This window comes from Schistocerca cancellata, chromosome 6 (assembly GCF_023864275.1).
Source record: "Schistocerca cancellata isolate TAMUIC-IGC-003103 chromosome 6, iqSchCanc2.1, whole genome shotgun sequence".
Classification (NCBI taxonomy): Eukaryota; Metazoa; Arthropoda; class Insecta; order Orthoptera; family Acrididae; genus Schistocerca; species Schistocerca cancellata.
In genome coordinates, this window is record NC_064631.1 from 728,972,277 (window position 1) to 728,994,305 (window position 22,029).

At 42.1% G+C, this 22,029-nt stretch overlaps 1 protein-coding gene across 1 annotated transcript in view; it reads right to left on the reverse strand.

Moving 5' to 3' along the window:
- LOC126088494 (uncharacterized) overlaps nucleotides 1-22,029 on the reverse strand; it is a 371,363-nt gene that overhangs the window by 82,373 nt on the left and 266,961 nt on the right. Inside the window, exons 2-3 of the mRNA XM_049906634.1 lie at nucleotides 18,324-18,547; nucleotides 10,752-10,896 (exon numbers count right to left, since the gene is read on the reverse strand). Of these exons, the coding sequence (XP_049762591.1) occupies nucleotides 10,752-10,896; nucleotides 18,324-18,547 (369 nt within the window). The remainder of the gene's footprint in view (nucleotides 1-10,751; nucleotides 10,897-18,323; nucleotides 18,548-22,029) is intronic.

Sequence of the window (22,029 nt, forward strand, 5' to 3'; positions counted from 1 at the left end):
ATCATCGACTGTGGCAGTCGCTTCCTGTATTCTGTCCCGGAGCTCTGCTACATCATGTGGTAGAGCCGGTACATACACGAGATCTTTAATGTGTCCGCACAGAATAATATCACACGATAGTGAGATCTGGTGATAGGGGAGGCTATTTGATGAAACAGCTTTCTGTAGCACAGCCGATCCATCGATGAAGCAGCTCAGTGTTTATGTATCCCGTCACATAACCCGTAGACATCAACGACGCGAAAATGTAGCACCCGTGTCATTTCGATTTCCACTGTTAACTGTTTTTTCTCATGTTGGTTTGGGTGCTGTTAGAAATTGCAAAGTTAATTTTCTCTACGTTGTTTAATGCCGAAGGTGTTGTTTAGATGCGTGAGCCAGCACTTACGGCGCATGAAAGAGACGAGCAGTGCCGTCATTCCGACTGATTCCTTCAGTAGGCCTGTCGCTATTAATGCAAAAGGCGAACCTATTGCGATGCCGTCCACCTATTCACAATACTTTCGTTTTCACTTGAAGGAAATGGTGGCCATGCTGTGCCGCACGCGGTCATACTCTGTACTATCTGATCAGAAGTATCTGGACGCCTGTTACTGTACATTAGCATGAGGTGTGTCCAACCTTCGCCTTTATGACGGCTTGAATTCTGCTGGGAACACTTCTAATGAGGGGTATGAATGACCGTGGAGGAATGGCAGCCCATTCTTCCTCAAGAGCCGACACCAGAGGCGCTGAGGCATGGATCGAAGTCAACATTCTAATTCGACCCAAAGGCGTTCAGATCGGGAGTCAGGACAGACCAGTCCAGACCAGGAAGAGTATTGTCTACACACCATTGCATTTTCCTCCGCTGTATGCAACACACAGAGTTGTAAAATGTGTACATGTACTTCCGAATTTAGCATTTTCTTAAGCGTTATAAGACGGGCACACTACAATTACGACGAACATTCACGCACTGTAACACCACCTCCTCGGTACTTCACTATTGGTACTGCTCACGATGGCAGACAACGTTGTAGGGGCACTCGCCACCCCACAAACACTTTCATTGAATTGCTGGATGTTACGCCGTGAAGTATCACCGCTCCAAATCACTCGTTTCCAGTCACTCACTGTCCAGTGGCGATGCCCTTTGGATCACCCCAAACGTCGCGTAACACTGACTGCAGAAATGGGTGTCTTACGTGGAGCTGCACGACCACTGATCCCTCTCATTTTAATTACTCACACAGAATCGTCATACTAGCTGGACTACTGGTAGCACTATGGAACTCACAAGTGATTCCTTCCGCTGATTTCAAACGATTTTGTGCAACCACTGACCGCAATGCCCGACGGTCCCTACGCTTCAGTAGGTGAGATCTGCCCGGTCTCGATCTAACTGTGGTCGTTCCTACGCGTTTCCACTTCAGAGTTACATCACCAGCAGTCGACTCAAGCAGCTTTACGACGGACGAACCGTCCCTGATCGTTGTGGTACTCAGATGACAGCCACGGCCTATTCCACTTTCGAAATCACTGAGCTCTCCTGACCGATACATTCCGTAGTTGCTGCTTTTCTAATGACAACACAAAACTCCCCGCCTCCTTCCGTACTGCCGGATGCTTCTTATGTGACTGACATCTATGGGACAAATCTACATTAAACAGGGTGTTCGCATGCTTTTGATCGGACACTGGATACATCGGGTGCAGAAAACACCAGCGCGTCTCAGGTGCCGCCGTAAGTAGCTTCCACCGGATTCCACGATTGTAAACAAAAAAAAATAACGTAAATTATTCCCAGTTTTATGCATCTGATGTATCTCCCCCTTAATGCAATCATTCTATCAGTAGTATTTCAGAACCGCCACCCTCTTTCAAATAATAAATAAAAAGGAGCAACCTCTAGACACAAATACTCATCCTGATAAAAGGCTGCTTGCAAAATCAGACGAAAAGTTACTAGTTTTATCATATACAACAAGCACAAACGTGCTGAAAAATTTCATTTAAACACGTTAGAAATGTGGGCTTCGATCTAGATTCTACTTGAACACATAGGGAAGCTAGATGTTAACATTCACACACTATTAAATACAAAGCAGCGAAAAACTCACAGCACTAATGACAATAGGGAGTGAGAGCGTCTGTTACGTGCTACTAGTGAGTGAAAATCTCAGTTTACTTTTGCGGTCTGCGAAGAGTCGCCGCCTTGCATATAGGCAGTAATAACAGAAAAATTTTCGGTACACGTTCCCTCTGACAAGTTAGGATAGTAAAAACGTGACGTACATTGAGCTCGAAACTTTTAAGAGCTTATGACCATTGCGAACACTGTCTCGCTACATCTATCTTTTCTCAAGTGCATTTGTATTGTGTCTGCACGAAAGAACAAAAATAGTTTAGAAAAATAAACTCTATAAACTGATGTTCCATTTAGGAATGCAGTGACATTGATCTTCACAAAAAGCTAAGTCAAATTAGCAAGAGTTAAAAACAAGACTACAATGTAATCGGAGGCTACGGCAGGCCACCAAACCTATTATAATTGTGTTTACACATCTGATTGTTTATTTTATCTTATTTTCTCTTGTAATTTATGTTTTTAGTAGACCACTGAAAATGCTTAAAAATAAATCAAAATAAAATATTTTAAAGCTTTTATTCGATAGCAGAAACGGACTTCGCATATCAAGAAAATTGCAGCACTTCAGGAAAGGACAGTGAATTTCCATATAAGCAATCTAATACACTGAGGAACCAAAGAAACTGGCACGTCTGCCTCATGTGTTGGGCCACCGCGAGCACGCACAAGTGCCGCAACACGACGTGGCATGGACTCGACTAATGTCTGAAGTAGTGCTGGAGGGAACTGACAGCATGAATCCTGCAGGGCTGTCCATAAATCCGTAAGTGTACGACGCGGTGGAGATCTCTTCTGAACAGCACGTTGCAAGACATCTCATATATGTTCAATAATGTTCATGTCTCTGGGAGTTTGGTGGCCAGTAGAAGAGCTTAAACGCAGAAGAGTGTTCCTGCAGGAACTCTGTAGTAATTCAGGACGTGTGGGATGTCACGTTGTCCCGCTAGTATTGCTCAAGTCCGTCGGAGTGCACAATGGACATGAATGGATGCAGGTGACCAGACAGGATGCGTACGTTCGTGTCACCTGTCAGAGTGGTGTTTAGACGTATCAGGGTCCCATATCACTCCAACTGCACACGCCCCACACCACTGCAGAACGTCTACCAGCTTGAACAGCCCCTGCTGACATGCGGGGACCATGGATTCATTAGGCTGTCTCAGTATCCGTACACATTCATCCGCTCGATACAATTTGAAACGAGACTCGTCCGACCAGGCAACATGTTGCCAGTCATCAACCGTTCAACGTCGGTGTCGATCGGCCCAGGCGAGGTGTAAGGCTCTGTGTGATGCAGTCATCAAGGGTACACGAGTGGGCCTTCGGCTCCGAAAGCCCATATCGGTGATGTTTCGTTGAGTGGTTCGCATGCTGACACTTGTTGATGGCCCAGCATAGAAATCTGCAACCATTTGCGGAAAGGCTGCACTTCTGTCACGCTGAACGATTGTCTTCAGTCGTCGTTCGCCCCGTTATTGCAGGATCTTTTTCCGGTCGCAGCGATCGGATTCATGATACCACAGTACATTCGTGAAATGGTCGTACGGGAAAATCCCCACTTCATCGCTATTTCGAAGATGCTGTGTCCTATCGCTCCTGCGCCGACTACAAAACCACTTCAAAGTCACTTGAATCTTGATAATCTGGCATTGTAGCAGCAGTAACCGATCGAACAACTGCACCAGACACTTGTCTTATATAGGCATTGCCGCCGCAGTGCCGTATTCTGCCTGTTTACATATCTCTCTGTTTGAATACGCTTCCTATGCTAGTTTCTTTAGCACATCAGTGTAGCACGGATGAAATTTTAGTTGACCATATTTTGTCGAGCAGTGAAAGCCAATATCACGTTTCAGCAATTGCCCTCGTGCAGACTGGGTCATCAAAGCTGTTTGTTTTCCATACATTTATCATTGTAATCATTGTACTTAGGTGAGTCGTATTTTCCAAGACATCACAAAGTGCTTCTATTGCAATATCTGTAGTTTCTATTTACATATTTCCCTTTATGATAGATGGCACGTGACGATTGTTATATAAACCATAAGACTATTTAAAAAGTGGAGAAATAGCAGTAGAGAATCCACATAGTACGTTTTCATTCTTGTACATGAAATTGTGCAACCAAGATACTACAGAAGAACCCATCGCTTTCTTCTTCTTTTTCCACCCGAAAATTTTAGTTGAAACTAATGAAACTGTTAATACGGAATAAGCTGATGTCGGCTCAAGACTCATCTTTCTATCCTTTGGCCAGGAAAACAACGCTGCAGAAGTCTGACGTCGTATATACGAGAGCCGTTGACGGCTCTGTATTTCCCTATTCAGGTTGCCACCTTTCCCTTCGGTTCGGGGACAAATTTTGTTTCTGAAAATCGCTCACATGGTACGTCTTATCATCAAATTCAGTGCTTATATTCCTTTCATATAATGGTGTCGTAATGATCACATCTCACCAACATAAAACAGCGCTACTTTTGAGATGATGATGTGAATTCAACTTACAAGGTCGTATTACGTACATTTTCCATGATGTCTGTTAGAGGCCCACTGAGTTCATTGCATTTCGGAGCAAATCTGCTGATAGATTTAATGCACATTCTTACATTTAAAACAATATACTCGGCCGGTTACTTCCCCATATTACACTACTTTAGCACTCCTCAAGGATTTCCATGGCCACCTGTTGTTTCCAGCTGATTGTTAAAGGTTGACATTACACGACTGTAATACTCTGTTAATTAATTTTACATTCCACTGTCACAATCAACAAATAAAACTGTAGGGAGGAAGTAAAACATAGTTTTGAATCATGATTGTTTCCTAGCTCATCGACCAATTTATAAGATTTCAAGAATACTGCTAGACATTCAAGTTTTCGAGGGCAGCCAGGAATGGGTTATATATTTTTTGGAAGCAGCATCTACGACATACGCCTGACAGAGAAAACGTAGCGCGCAGCAGCAGGCGAGCAAACACTGTCTGTTGCCGTACAAACAGGACACCAGAAATCTGTTCAGTTGCCAACCCCGTACAATCCTTGAAACTTTCTGGCAAACTAAAACTGTACGCTAGAACGAGACTCGAAACAAGGACCTGTGCCTCTCACTGGCAAGTTTTCCACCTACTGAGCTATCTCATTTTATTGATTTTTTGACGGTGTTTTATCTATGATTCTCGTTAAAATACAAGATTCTTCCTTTAACCTTGTTTGTTAAAACATAATAATTATCCTGGGAAGAAATTAATTGACTTAACTGTTTCTTTGGTTCAGGCAAGTAGTTTTTATCAACTTTTAATTTTTATTCCTTCTTTAATTTCAGATTCATCTTAACTGAAAACTGAATGGTAAGGGAAAAAATCAATTTCAGAACTCAACAAGTAATAAAATGATAAAACCTATTTCTTTCACTTATAAAATGTACCTTAATTTCTCCTTCTTCTGAAATACATTATGACTTGTTTTGTTCTAAAAATTAAATTTATTTTAGTTTATGAATGCAATGAATTCTCATGTTTTTTTCTGCAGCCAATCAATTAGACATCTACAGAAACCCAAAGTTCTTGCATCTTGTTAACTTCCAGTTTCAGCTTTGCTTCCTCGCATACAGCTTCTCATACTTTCCAAGCCTCATGGGGTTCTCTGGCAGATCCTTTCTTCCAGGGGTATTAGTTCCAAATGGCATGTAGGAGAACATCTGTAAAATCTGGAAGTTAGAGGAAGAAGTGGTGCCGAAAGTTAAGCTGTGAGGCTGGGTCGTGATTCGTGCTTCGACAGCTTAGATTAGATTAGATTAGATTAATACCAGTTCCATGGATCATGAATACGATATTTCGTAATGATGTGGAACGAGGCAAATTTTGCAATACATGATATAATTAAGTTAATTTAACAACATAATTAATACAACACCTTTTTTTTCTTAATTTATATCTAAAAATTCCTCTATGGAGTAGAAGGAGTTGTCATTCATAAATTCTTATAATTTCTTCTTAAATACTTGTTGGTTATCTGTCAGACTTTTGATACTATTTGGTAAGTGACCAAAGATTTTAGTGGCAGTATAATTCATCCCTTTCTGTCCCAAAGTTGGATTTAATCTTGCATAGTGAATATCATCCTTTCTCCTAGTATTGTAGTTATGCATACTGCTATTACTTTTGAATTGGGTTTCATTGTTAATAACAAATTTCATAAGAGAGTATATATATACTGAGAAGCTACTGTGAATATCCCTAGATCCTTAAATAAATGTCTGCAGGATGATCTTGGGTGGACTCCAGCTATTATTCTGATTACACGATTTGTGCAATAAATACTTTATTCCTCAGTGAGGAATTACCCCAAAATATGATGCCATATGCAAGCAATGAGTGAAAATAGACGTAGTAAGCTAATTTACTAAGAAGTTTATCACCAAAATTTGCAATGACCCTTATTGCATAAGTAGCTGAACTCAAACGTTTCAGCAGATCATCAATGTGTTTCTTCCAATTTAATCTCTCATCAACGGACGCACCTAAAAATTTTGAATATTCTACCCTAGCTATATGCTTCTGATTAAGGTCTATATTTATTAATGGCGTAATACCATTTACTGTATGGAACTGTATGTACTGTGTCTTATCAAAATTCAGTGAGAGTCCGTTTACAAGGAACCACTTAGTAATTTTCTGAAAAACATTATTGACAATTTCATCAGTTAATTCTTGTTTGTCAGGTGTGATTACTATACTTGTATCATCAGCAAAGAGATCTAACTTTGCCTCTTCATGAATATAGAATGGCAAGTCATTAATATATATTAAGAGCAACAAAGGACTCAAGACTGACTCTTGTGGAACACCATTCTTGATAGTTCCCCAGTTTGAGGAATGTGCTGATCTTTGCATATTATGAGAACTGCTTATTTCAACTTTCTGCACTCTTCCAGTTAGGTACGAATTAAATCATTTGTGCACTGTCCCACTCATGCCATAATACTTGATCTTGTCTAGCAGAGTTTCATGATTTACACAATCAAAAGCCTTTGAGAGATCACAAAAAATCCCAATGGGTGGTGTTCGGTTATTCAGATCATTCAAAATTTGATTGGTGGAAGCATATATGGCATTTTCTGTTGAAAAACCTTTCTGAAAACCAAACGGACATTTTGTTAGTACTTCATTTTTACAGATATGTGAAGCTACTCTTGAATACATTACTTCCTCAAAATTTTTGGATAAAGCTGTTAGAAGGCAGATTGGACGGTAATTGTTGACATCAGATCTATCCCCTTTTTTATGCAAATGTATAACAATAGCATATTTCAGTCTATCAGGGAAAATGCCCTGTTCCAGAGAGCTATTACACAGGTGGCTGAGAATCTTACTTATCTGTTGAGAACAAGCTTTTAGTTCCAAAAATGGTTCAAATGGCTCTCAGCACTATGGGACTTAACATCTATGGTCATCAGTCCCCTAGAACTTAGAACTACTTAAACCTAACTAACTTAAGGACATTACACAACACCCAGTCATCATGAGGCAGAGAAAATCCCTGACCCCGCCAGGAATCGACCCAGGAATCCGGGAGCGGGAAGCGAGAATGCTACCGCACGACCATGAGTTGCGGACAAGCTTTTAGTATTTTGCTGGAAATGCCATCAATTCCATGTAAGTTTTGGCTTTTAAGCAAGTTCATTATTTTCCTAATTTCAGAGGGGGAAGTGGGTGAGATTTCAATTGTATCAAATTGCATAGGTATGGCCTCTTCCATTAACAGCCTAGCATCTTCTAATGAACACCTGGATCCTACTATATCCACAACATTTAGAAAATGATTATCAAAAATATTTTCAACTTCTGACTTTTTGTTCGTAAAGTTTTCATTCAATTTGATGGTAATACTGTCTTCCTGTGCTCTTGGTTGACCTGTTTCTCTTTTAATAATATTCCAAATTGTTTTAATTTTATTATCAGAGTTGCTGATTTCAGACATGATGCACATACTTCTAGATTTTTTAATAACTTTTCTTAATATAGCACAGTAGTTTTAATAATGTTTGATAGTTGCTGGGTCACTACTCTTTCTTGCTGTCAGATACATTTCCCTTTTCCGGTTACAAGATATTTTTATACCCTTAGTAAGCCATGGTTTGTTACATGGGTTCTTACGAGTATATTTAACTATTTTCTTGGGGAAGCAGTTTTCAAATGCATTTACAAAAGTGTCATGAAATAAATTATATTTTAAATTGGCATCAGGTTCACGGTACACCTCATCCCAGTCTAACTGCTGTAGGCTTTCCCTGAAATTTGCAATTGTTAGATCGTTGACTGAACGTACTACTTTGGAAGACTGTTTAGTACTGCTGAATGGAGCTATGTCATATATTGTAACTAGCTGTGCACCATGATCAGAAAGACCATTCTCAACAGGCTGAGCATTTATCTGGTTATACTTATCTTGGTCTATAAAGAAGTTATCTATCAGTGAGCTGCTATCCTTTACCACCCGAGTAGGAAAATCAATAATGGGTGTGAAATTGAAAGAACCGAGTAATAATTCAAGGTCATTTATCCTATTACCCTCTTTCAGAGAATCTACATTGAAGTTCCCACAAATAATAATTTGCTTCCCTCTCTCTGACAGATAGCAAAACAAGGAGCCCAAATTTTTCAGAAATAGATGAAAATTTCCCGATGGGGACCTATACACAGTTACAATTATAATTGTGCCTTTATTTAATTTAAGCTCACAGGCACATGCTTCTATATATTTCTCTACACAAAACTTTTTTATTTCTATACTTTTTGCACAATGATAACTTTTGACAGATATGGCAACTCCTCCTGTCCCCATATTTCCTCTAGTTACGTGTGCAGAGAGCTTATACCCACTTACATTTACCTCATCCATATCAGTAACAATGTGATGCTCAGACAGGCATAGTATATCTATTTCATCCTCAGCTTCTAAATCTTCTAAACAAACCAGAAGCTCATATATTTTATTCTTTAAACTCCCAATATTTTGATGAAATATACTTACATTATTTTTAATTATACTTTTATGAGAACCTTTCCTTGCTCTAACATTTGCAGTACTCTCCTGTCTGAGTTTCTCATTGTGGTTAGGCCTAATTCCTATACCAGTGGTATTAGTAGGTACAGCAGCTTTCTGCGAAAGGCGGAGGTCCTAGGTTCGAGTAACGGTCCAGCATACAGTTTTAATCTGTCAGGAATTTTCAAAGTCAGCGCACACTCTGCTGAAGAATGAAAATTCATTGTTGAGGCCCCTAATCTTTTCTGGCAGTGGATGTTATTTGCGCTGTTAGAGGTATCCTTTAATCAGATTTACCTATTAAATGATTTGTTACACTTGCACATCAACTGCAGCGTTTCACGTAATTAATGACTAACTAATTGGAATAGGTTTCATTCTCAGAATAAACTATAAGAGGCAGTCAAATTAAAACCAAGCATGCGCCAGAATGGGACCACAGAATGTTTCTATTAAAGAGTAATCACCTCACACGTTAAAGACATTAATGCCACTGGGATACGAGAGGATCAATTCCTGTTTCATAGAACGCAGTTTACGGCTGACGGATTCACAACTGTACGCACTTTTCCACTTCCTCGTCCGACTGAAACTGACGTTCATGCATGCCTTTCTTGAGGTCGCCAAAGCTCTGAAAACCACACAATGGAAGATCCTGGCTGTACGCAGGATGATGAAGTGTTTCCGAGCCAAATCGTTGAACCGCAGTTTTCGTCTGATTGGCAATATGGGGCAGGCATTATAGCGCAGTAGGATGATCATTCCTACAGCTGTTCACGCAAGTTCTGCTAAGGTCATGATGACCTTCTTCTTCGACTGCAGGAGCTCTCCGCTCGTCGAGTTACTCGAGCTTAGCACCACAGTCAGCGTGCAGCACTATGAAGACACTTTACAGAAACTTCACCGTGCCACGAATTCGGCACGCCCAAGAAAGTTGTCGGACGAAATAATTTTGTTGCTCGATGACGCCTGCCCCAACTGCAAATCAAGCAAAGGCTGCGTTTCAGCGATTTGGTTGCAAAACACTGCAACACCCTCCGTACAGCCCCGATCTTTCACCGCGTCATTTTCACATCTTTGGTGACCTGAAGAAAGACATGCGTGGACTTTAATTTCAGTCGTACGGGGAAGCGTGAGTCGTGTGGAACCGTCAACAGCCGGCCGCGTTCTACCCACAGAGAATGGATCATCTCGTCTCCCGGTGGGATAAATGTCTCAACGCGTGTGGCGATTACTTTTAATGGAACGATCCCACTGTGCCTTTGTGGCGGTTGTTCGGTTTTCATTTATTTGACCCTCATATAAAGTAACAAGAGAATACACAGTCCAAATATTGGTCAACGAAACACTCAATATCAAGCAGTATTCTGCACATTTCGTCGGATGAAATAAAGTTCCTCGCTTGTCACCTGTATTGGATATTAGGAAGAGGTCGTGTCGCAGAGCAGCAATCACAAAACACGGGCAGATGCGAACTGAAAGCGCAGCAGCAGTACGGCTACACTGAAAGAAGTGGAGAGTGCGAGCTGTACATACGGAGGAGGGCGCTAGGCGGCGAGCTGAGCTGAGCATTACTTTTGTCCTTGAAGGCGGTGATGACGAGCCGGAAGCCGTTGGAGTCGGTGCCCCAGCCGTCGGTCACGTACTTGAGCGTCACGAAGTTGGTGCGCGTGTAGATGGCGCCCACGGTCGCCTCCGTGTTGCGGCACGTCAGGTCCGACTGCAACAGGGGGGGGAGGTGGGAGGGGCGTCGTTATACGGGGGCGCCGCCGCAGCCGCCGCCGCCGCCGCCGCCGCGCGCCAGCGCTCAGCTCGGAATCCGCTCACACACATCACAGTGTTCATATGGAAGGTTGTCATCATAACTCAAGTCAGCTGTACGTGTACGCTCACCAGACCAAATGTTTCCCCCACTTAGAACACACTGGTCGCTTTGCAGCGCTACAGATTGTGTAGAAGACCAAGGCGGTCACCTGACCCTCCATCCCTCACGTAATTTATGGCAGTACAGTAACATGTAGTGGAAGCCCCAGTCGATTGTACGCTGAGGTGACGAAAATCATGGGATAGCTCCTAAAATCGTGTCGGACCTCCTTTTGCCCGGAGTAGAGCAGCACCTCCACGTGGGGTGAGTTTAACAAGTCACTGGAAGTCTTCTGTAAAAATACTGAGTCACGCTGCCCCTATAGCCGTCCGTAATTGCCAAAGTGTTGCCGGTGCAGGAGTCTGTCACCTCTCCACCGTGTCCCACAAATGTTCGACGGGATTCATGTCGGACGATATGGATGGCCAAATCATTCCCTCGAATTGCCCAGAATGTTGCTCAAACCAAACGTGAAAAACTGTGGCCTAGTGACAAGGTACATCGGCATCCATAAAAATTCCATCGTTTTTTGGGACAATACGTTCACGAATGGTTCCAAATGGTCTCCAAGTAACCGAACATAACCATTTCCCGTTAACGATCGGTTCAGATCGACCAGAGGACCAAATCAATTCCGTGTAAACACAGCCCACACCATTATGCAGCGGCCACCATCTTGCATAGTGCCTTGTTGACGTCTTGGATCCACGGCTTCGTGGGGTCTGCACCAGACTCGAACCCTACCTGAAATTGGGTCTCATCTGACTAGGTCAAGGTTTTCCAGTCATCTAGGGTCAGAAGCCAAGGAGAGCCGCTGTAAGCGATGACATGCTGTCTAGCGAAAGCCATCAGCTACAGCGCTGCTCGCGGTGAGAGGTAATGCCTGAAATATGGTATTCTAGGCACACTATAGAGTCCGTAACGATTTCTGGGGTATGTCCAGTTAGCCTAGATCTTACTGCCATTCCACGTTCAAAGACTGTTGATTCCCGTCGTGCGGCCGTAATGACGTCGGGAAGCTTTTCACACAAATCGCCTGTTACATCTCCGCCAATGCGCTGCTCTTTTGTACCTTGTGTACGCGGTACTACCGTAATCTGTAGATGTAGATATTGCTATCCTATGGCATTTGTCACCTCAGTGTATGCAATCGGCGTGGTAACATGTATCGACATGGAGATATGACTGAATGGCAGAAAGGACGAATGCTGTTAGTTACTCAGTTAATTAGTTACGTGTTCCATGTATCATTTCAGTGATCATTTTATCTAAATGACGTGAAACGAGCCAGTATACACGATAAGTGTACAGTAGTGGAACTACATTTAAAACCAGTATATAACAGAAGGGGCTGTCGAGCAGAAATAATATTAGATTAGATTTAAAATTTGCTTTCATAATTGTCAGGCAGCACACATTTTATGTTACTGGGCAAATGATCAAAGATATTGCTGAAATCCTTTCTGAGCCACTGACAGGTTTAATAATGGGTTAACATCGGTTATTTTTCCATCTTTTGTTGCAGATCTGGACCTCACTGTTGTTCTTAAATTGTGATGGATAATTTATGACAAATTTCTTAAGGGAATACTCAGAGTGGTCCGAAACAGTCTCAAAAGCTTTGTAAGGGTGCTGCGGAGGAGAGGAGAGGGGGTTGTGCTGAAAAATAATTGTTGAGGAAAAAATTTGATGTACTGTGCCGTTTCCGGGTGATTTACCACAGAAGTTAGCCAATCAGGTCATAACGCGACCTGAAAGCCGGCAAGCATCTCAAACGAGGATACTGCTACAGCAGGAAGCTGTTGTGTTGGTCCCAAGAAGAAAACAGAAAGACAACGGCTAGGTTTGAAAAATGTAAATGATTTATTTGCGACATATATATATATATATATATATATATCGTCTTTTTGCCCTGGCTGAATGTATGTAAACTATCGTGCGAAATCTGATTTCCCTATTCAAGGGATTGTTAACAACAATTCCACAGCAATAGAACATGTATTTCCGACATTGGAATAGTTATTTGAATTCTTTTGATAATTGTGTTACGCAGTTCCCCAGGGTAGTGTTCACAAGTAGAGCACATATATATTACAGGACTAAAATAACTCGTCTGTTGTCAAATACTAATTGGGTTTCGAATCTTGATTGTTTGGGATTAGTATTCTGTGGAAACAAAATGTGTGTCGAGTATACATCAGAGAAGAAGGCCTGGAAGCATTTGAGATGTTGCATACCGAAATGCTGTGTTTCGTCTGCGCTACTCATACTACGATAACGTGCCCGTTGACACGTCCTTCATACAAATCAATATCTCGCAGTTTGATACAATGTACAATGAGGTTTCAATTTCTAGGATAATTAATTCACATAGCTTCAGTGTACGCTTAAGCGATTCAATATATTCGATAAGCTGCGTGTCTGGCTTGTTACAACCAGTCAACGGAAACATGCTACAGAGTGCACAACATCCGGAAAGAGGAGCAATTGAAGTGAAACAGAAATGTGAAGAGTAAGTCAATGAAACATTATCGTTGGCAAGTAAATCTATTGAAACATTGTACATAGACAATACAGCATGAGGAAACCTTTATAATAAGCGACTGACTGAAAAAAAGTCCCAAAATTAACCAGATGAGAGGAAAAAGCTACTGGACGTTTCTCCAGATTATCACTGGAGACATATTTTACTCAGAGTTTCAAGATTTTTCTACAGCCGGCTGAAGCTCGCGGATAAGCAGAGCGTACCTGCCCGCGGTCCTGTCAGATAAGCACTGTGCAGAGGCTCGTAACAGTGGGTTCTGGTATTGCTGATTGTAGATTTCTGGGCAAAAGACCGTTGTGCAAGGCATAATTGTCTGCCTAACGTTTCTTCTTCCAGTGCTGGACACTGCGTCAGAGGCTTTAACGACTCAGAGTAAGTTCAACTGTTGATATGTATCCAAGCAACGGTCGCTTCGTGATATCATCAGGCAACTGCCCACGACCGCGGAGTCGCCCCGGGTTAGGCTGTGGAGCTTCCGCTCGGGAAGAACGGGCGATGTTTGTTTTATTTAGCACTAGGGCCCATAACGTGTCTAATTTCAGTCCCTCTTCTTTTCTATTGAAATTGTTTTTGTACTTTTTAACTTCTGTGGCCTCTCTTAGCGTGTAGTTACCAGATCTTGCTAATACTACAGTGTTAGAGAAACGAATTTGGTGTTTTCCCGGTTCTAGTGTGTGATCTGCTATTGCTGATGTATCCTTCTTGCCGGAGCGACAATTGACCTGTGTTCCTTGAGGCTGACGTTATTGCTTCTTTTTGTGAGTTCCTATGCGTACTTGGCCGCAAGTTCATGGAATTTTATATATTCCCACTGTGTCAAGCGGCAAGCGTAGGTCTTTTGCAGTGTTCAAACATTCCCGACGCTTTCTTGTTGCTTTAAACAAGTATCAATATCGCGTTTCCTGAGTACTTTGCTGTTGTGATTTGTTATAGATTTTGCAAAAGAAAGGAAAACTTTCCTTTATTTCGTTGTTTTCATTCGAAACTCTAGACCTTTTAGAATGTAGCGCCTATTTATATCTTCACTTCTCTTTTCTGTTTTGGATGGTGATTGGGATTTATGTGAAGGTGGGTGGGCTTTCTGTAAACTTTGTGCTATAAAGCTACATTAGGTTTTCTAACTACCTGTATATCCTAAAATGGAAATTTACCGTATGTCAACTTTTCCGTAGTGAACGTAATATTAGAATTAATAGATTTAATATTATTCCGAAAATTTAAAAATTCAGAGAGTTCTTTTTCTCGATCAGGCCATATAAGGAAAGTATCATCCACGTACAGAAGCCAATATGGGGGTTTCCGTTTTTCGTTTGACGGGATACTTCTTCAAATTTTTCCATTTCAACATCCGTCTCGAGGAACACAAGAGAAATTGTCACCTGGACAAGACAGATCAATCACCAGCAGCAGATCGAGCGCTGGGACCGAGGGACTACCAAATTTGTTTCTCTGACACTGTGGTAATAGCAAGACCTATCGATTACTACGCTAGATCGCGCAGAGAGGCCATTCAAACTCACAAGCACAAAAATAATTTCAACAGAAAACAAAAAGTATTGAAACTGGCCAAGTTCTGGGTCCTAGTGTTAAATAAAAGAAACAACGCCAACGCTTTCACTCTATAAGTTCCACAGCATACATCGGTACGACTCCGCGATATTAGGCAGTAGTCTGATGACGTCACGGACCGACCGTTTCATGGATTCATATAAACAGTTCGGCTCGATGAACTTGTTTTGAGTCTGTAACAGCTTCCCTGAATTGTCAAAGCATCTGATGATGTCTCCAGTAGAGGAAAACGAAACGTTAGGCAGAGCATTATGCCTTGGACCACGACCTTATACCCGTAAACCAAATGTCAGCGGTACCACAAACACTGGCCGTGAAATCCTACATTGTACGATTTAGTTCTGGGCTGGCCGTCTCCCGGGCGCCCTCATCCAGATACGGTGAATGTTGTACCGTCACTGTGAATGACCGGCGACGCCACCAGCTGTCTAGTGTGGACCAGGCGGCAGTGGCAGACGGTAGGTAGGGCGCCGTACCAAGCCAGCAGCCGCTAGCGAAGCGTCTCCACTCATCCTCGACTCCAACGGTTCTGAACTGCGGCTAGGAGTTCTGTGTTACTCTTCTTTCTCGTCTAGTTCACTAACATTAAATCGTGAGAGATGCGTTCTTGAGCTAGTTGAGTTTGGACTTTACTGACTCCTAGATTTTCTTTATAGCACATGAATTTTCTCAAAAGCAAGCTACCATACGAAATTTCTTCTCTTAGGTGCCATTTGATTCTGGCCTTGTGAAAGTCCCTTCTGGGATGGTCATGTACACTTCGATTCGCTAACTTCTAGCGGAATTTTTGACGCATTTTTTCTGCCGTGCCACACTCTTTCACCACAGATCGACGTTTCTGGTGTCCCGGTAGGCGGCTTAGAGTTCTAACAGATATACTACAAAGTCAGTCGACAAACAATTAACAACCTGTTTCCAGAAAGACCTCTTCTGGTAGCAGTGCCTTTACCACTTTTGCTATTACCTTGCGTTGTGCGCTGAAACCTACACAATCTCTACAACAGTAGTATGAATCATATTACATTTAAATGAGACACTTGCATATTAAATGAATTAATCTCTATGGTTATCAGCACATACACACTTTCTTGTCGTGGGAGTATAGAATTGCTGCTAACGTGAGGTACAAGAAGAATAAATACAAGGAAAAACAGATCAGGAAAGTCATCAACGGAAAACCGATACAATAGCAAATACAAGTTTTGCATAGCATGTAATAAACCATCCACGAATAACTTAGTTCTGCATCGGTACACGGGGAGAAAAAATGGGACAGACAGAGACTGAAACATGTGACACTTATATCCGAGGATGCTGCATGTAACAGGTATGCGGATAAAATATTATTGATTAAGAGATTAAGAGATACATGACATGGTTCAGGAATTGAGAAACTAATGACTTGACAATAATAGCATGTGTGTCATCGACAAGAAGTCTTGGGGTTTGGACCAAATAACCCGAGAAACAGAATTAAAAACATGGTGGGAGTTAGCAATGCAAATGCAGCGATTTTATGGAAGAAGTCTTATTTCCTATCAGCGAGGCTCATATAACCGCCAGCACACTGTATCCAATAACAAACCTAGGCACTGATAGGAATGTGGAATCAAGCAACTTTCTGTTCACGAAGTACTGAAAACCAAGACCGGTCCCCATGAGACTGCTCCTTCTACGTTCCGTGTGTATCGATCGACAAATAGACTTGCGACAAAGATCCTCCCCATGATGCTGAACTGCACACGAACCGCCCCTGAGCATCCAGTTTTTATTTATCAATTGAAGTTAGGCGCTGCCAAGGGCTTAACGAAATGAGGAAGAAAGCTCGAATCAGAGAAGGTTACGGAAAGAACTCCACCGTGTCGTCTGAAAGGAAGGGTCACAGCAATCACCTTAAGAGATTTAAAGAAACGCACAGTGGTTGCCCATAGAAAATCATGCTATCTGCTCAGGACTCTAAAGTAGCTCTTCTATTTGTCTTTGAACGTTTCTTTTCGGTTTCATAAACATTTTTCTTCAGGTATTTGCCGGTTATAATTTTTCAGCATTTCTATTGCATTCTTCTTCCAGACAAGTAAACAGTGGGTATTCGGACTGACCATCCTCTTAGTCCCACGAGATATTAATGCGCAGCGCTTCATCAAAAGAAATGTAATGTCTTAAGTAAATTAATTCTAGCTACACGGAATGCTAACAATGAATGGAAGCCAGCCATTTGTTTTACCACCGGAATTATACATGATCGCTCCGTTTCACGCCGTACGCTACACATAGTGTGTTCCAGTTCTTTTAGGACTGCTTGTGCGAAATTCCGAGCTGAAATGCTATCTCTTGACGAGATGCCACTTACGAACCCTGAAGTTCGAAGAACAGCCGTGTAGAAGCAAGCGCCCTGGCCGCGAATGTAACAAACAGTACGTGTCTGACACTCATCGGAAAATGGCGGTGGAGTTGCGAGGTAACATCAGGTTTTGTGTTAAATTTTGGGTTTGTGGGCAAGACTTCGTAGAATTCGACCCGAGTAGCAAGAGGAAGGTACACGGTCGCTTCTCCATAACACCGCAGCGCACAAGGTGAAGCCTGTGCACGAGTTTTTGCCCAGTAAATGGATGACACTCCTGGATCACCCGCCGTATTCACTGGATGTGGCCACAGACGCCTTTTGATTGTTCACGAAATTGAAGTTTTTCAGTGGAAGGACTCCATTACATTGCAATTAAAGATATCCAAGAAGACTGTATTGCAGTACTAAATGCTGCTCCAAGAAAGAACTATAATGACCCATTTCAAAACACTTTTAAAATGATTTAAGCTGCTTATTTATTCTGGGGGAGAGTACTGCGAATAAATACATCGATTTTTCGAACATAATACATAATTTTTATTTTTCAGAGCCACAGCCCTAACGGATCTGAGACACATTATGTATTACTATTGTCAGTTACCTTCCCCTACATAAAGAGTTACTTTGAAATTCTAGCTTCACGATGATATTTTCTCAAGATCTGACTCTACTCTGAAGGACAACATATCCAAATAGATAAACACGTCGTCTGCAGTCTGACTTGAGCGCAAGTTCGGTATGAACTAACTCGCCGCTACTGTCTGGTATGACGTAATGTTTTACCACTTTCCGGGCGTGGTCGCCCGCAGGTGGGGCCGAACCCACCTTGTAGCTGCCGACGGCGTGGGCGCCATCGTAGATGAAGAGGTGGTCGTTGCAGTCGAGCTGCAGCAGGTCGAAGCGCAGCATGAACCGCTGCAGGATGGAGTGCGTCTGGAACGTGATGACGCAGTCCAGGTTGCGCTCGTTCTGCGACTGCAGCACCGCGCCGTCGATCTTGCGGTACAGCTGCTGCAGGAAGTGGTTCTTGCACAGCTGCTGCATGTGGTCTGCGAACAGGAAGGCGCCGCCTGTCACTGGTGCTATGCCGAGCTGCGAACTTGGAGACAAAGAAGATTAAAGCTCAACATCCCGTCCACGACAGGAGCATTACTGGCAGAGTACAAGCTGTGACCGGAAGACTCAGGAAATACGTCACCCGAAGCGTTACGGAAGGGAACGACCCTTCACTAGTATGAAGGATAACTACTCTCTGAATGGTATCATTGTTATTCACCCTTTCGTCTCCCTAACATGAGTTGAGTACGTATACAAGTATCTGAGAACTCGGTGAATTGTAAAGAATCAGCCTTAATAAACTAATAATCTCAAGAAGCAACATTAGATGAAGGGAGATTGTAGCCAAAAATAAACTGTTTAAACCCATTTTAAAACTCCCATTGACTATGACAGTACCTATCACGTGTTGCACAGTAAGGAGCATATGTACTTCGAAAATATCCGATTAAGTTCACGAGCGTGACCCAGGCTTTCACGACAAAGTGGCAACATATGGCAGAAACAGCTATCATCAAGAATCGGCAAAACAGGCTGGGTCATTGATTGTATCAAGTCCACTACTCCATAGCGATAGATAATTTAGAATAAGAGAATATGATCGTCGGAAAAGAATTTGTATTATACTTCTTAAATCCTTTTTAGACGATGTCTTACTATTTTATGAAAAGTTTACAAGAACAACCAGACATTCTCAGTATTTCGAAACAAGCGTGCAGTAAATAGTGACGCCCTGTACTGTATGACATTATGACACCTGCAGGTCAAAGGCACATGTTGAACGAAGGTAACCATAAAACGCTGTTTCATTGTGACATTAACGTACGTGTATTTTGTGTCTAACTACAGTCTTGTGTTATCCCCTTATCTACTCTCATAAAATTAGCTCTAGTATTCAGGAATCAAGTATCATTCGTAAAAAGAGTAAAAATAGGATAAAATTAGGAATCTTTGTGAATGTCCATCATACGCCCATCAAATACCAACTTCGAAGAGGCAAGTAATTCAAAAGTAACGAAGAGCAATGCAGTATATCCATATGTCTCACTTATGTTGGCACTTTAGTTAAGAGAAGAGTGTAGAATTTTGATTTTCATAATTTAATGCCGTAAAGGCACATTTTGGACTGGAGGAACATTAGCGTTAAACACACCACGAACTGTCTCTACGAGGCATTGGAGTCAAGTCCGAGACTTAGGAAACCTTCACCATAGGTGAATAGCAGGTACATTGAGAGTACCCATTCCACAAAAGACCAAAATATGACCTTAACTGCTGTATGGAACCCAGTGATGCCAGAGAAAGATTTATCAGCAGAGATTATAGCTCTCACAAAAATTTCAATTTCCAGAGAAGACACAGGTAAGAGCCACAGAACAATTCCTTTACAGCCTAGACGTCTGGTAATATTGGTCTCGTTCGCAGCAGTCCAGGATCATGAGATTTCATCAGCATTTAGTCATCAATGAGCGGAAGGATGTTACCGCCTAGAAGCAGCGTAACAGGCGCACCTACCATGAGAATATCGCCGAAACAGGACTATTTGACAGTGGCTGCCAAGCGACGTTGCGCGTATGCTGGGTGGGCGCAAGAAGCCCTTCACATGTTCCTTGGTAATTGGAGGAATGCTGAGGTGCAGTTGCTCCACACTTCTTCATCATTCACTGTACTTCCCGTGCGCACAGTGCTGCTCTGATGAATGTATTTACTGCAGTTGGAGATATATTCAGCATGGGCTGACTAGCGAGACCCTAGTTTCGGACGCCACCTGACGTGTTCAAGGCATCCCGTCAGCGAACACCAAAGAGATCCGCACTTTCTGAGCAGTGGGACCAGCTCGCATCGATCACGTTGATGTGACTTTTGTGTGACAGGAGTAAAGATAATTGCTTTAATTGTTTGGTTATTGGAGAAGACATACCCTATGTTGTTACTTTACTGCTTCGGTTTTCTAAATTTGTGAATTACATGTTATGGACAATTTTGTGTCGCTGTGTCTTCCAAACCATGCCAAAAATTTTTTCAGAAAATATACGCTCATTTCAGTGCTATGCATAATTTCTAAACTCCAGTCTAATTACTTAATGATGGCATTAAAGATTTCCGATCCACATCATATTTAAGTTGGTAAATATGTTAGAAGATACAGTCTCATTTCAGTTACAACCAACAAAAGAAAGATGGTAGCATTTAATCTGTGCTGAATCTGCTATAAGAAATTTATTGCTGTCTTGTGAGAAAATTCATAATTTTTAACGGTGCACAAAGTATTCCCTTTAGACAGGGCTGTCGAAAAAAATTTTCAAATTAAACGTATTTCAATATTCATATCTTGCTATTAACGAAGAGATATAATTCAAATACAGTTTCCTGTTACGACTAAGCCAACAAAAGCAAGAAAAAGCAGGATACTAGCTGAGTGAGGATTATTCGCCTATGGCAAATGTTTTCACGAAACTAAACACAAATGTTGCTGGAAATCAACCCAGGACATTGACGCTACGTCCACCGTATACCGACAAAAAGATTGGCGCCGGAACTCCGCTGCTGTTGTTCGCGTGCATCGGTGACCGCAGCCCCGCTGACAGCACAGTGAATAACGCAGGACATCTTTCAGGGGAAGCGAATCATTGTGTTGGCTGCGGCAAAGAATAAAACGTTTATCATAAGTAATACGCATTACTGAAGTTACCTAGGTAACAAGTCGAGAGGCAGGAAAGAAGAGTCAAGAGTAAAATCTACCGCTATAAACACAGGAAGTACGATGTGTTAACGATAGTGAGAGGGATCTTGAAAGAGTACGTGTGGATGGCAACATTTTATTCAAATGGAAATTAGAGAAGGTGGAACTGATGGGATCTTTGTGGTATTGCATATCTATGCAATAGATATATGGAGAACCAAAAGGATATGTATTCAATAGAGAGGGGCCACTTTTATTACAAGTCTGTACGACCTTATCCCTTGTTGTCAGTGTTTTTCCTATCGTAAAATCCTGTTATTCAAAAGCACATCAGATGCTAAAAATGGCTCTGAGCACTATGGGACTTAACATCTGAGGTCATCAGTCCCCTAGAACTTAAAACTACTTAAACCGAACTAACCTAAGGACATCAGACATAACCATGCCCGAGGCAGGATTCGAACCTGCGACTGTAGTAGTCGCGCGGTTCCGGGACTGAAGCGCCCAGAACCGCTCGGTCACAGCGGGCGGCCATCAGATGCAACCTTCGGACGTCCTTCATAAACTCGCAACTTACAGAGCCCATTAAAAGGCAATTGTTTTGAGGAGAAACGTAAACCGAGAATCGAGACTGAGTAGATCTGGCTATCACATACTTCTACCGTTTAGTTACACTGGCGTAAAGGAAGGCGTAGCAGAAAATGCTAACTGTGGATACAAATAAAAATTAGAATACATGTAACACATTAAGGAGAGAGTTGGATGTAAATGTGATGTAGAAATGTAAGTAGG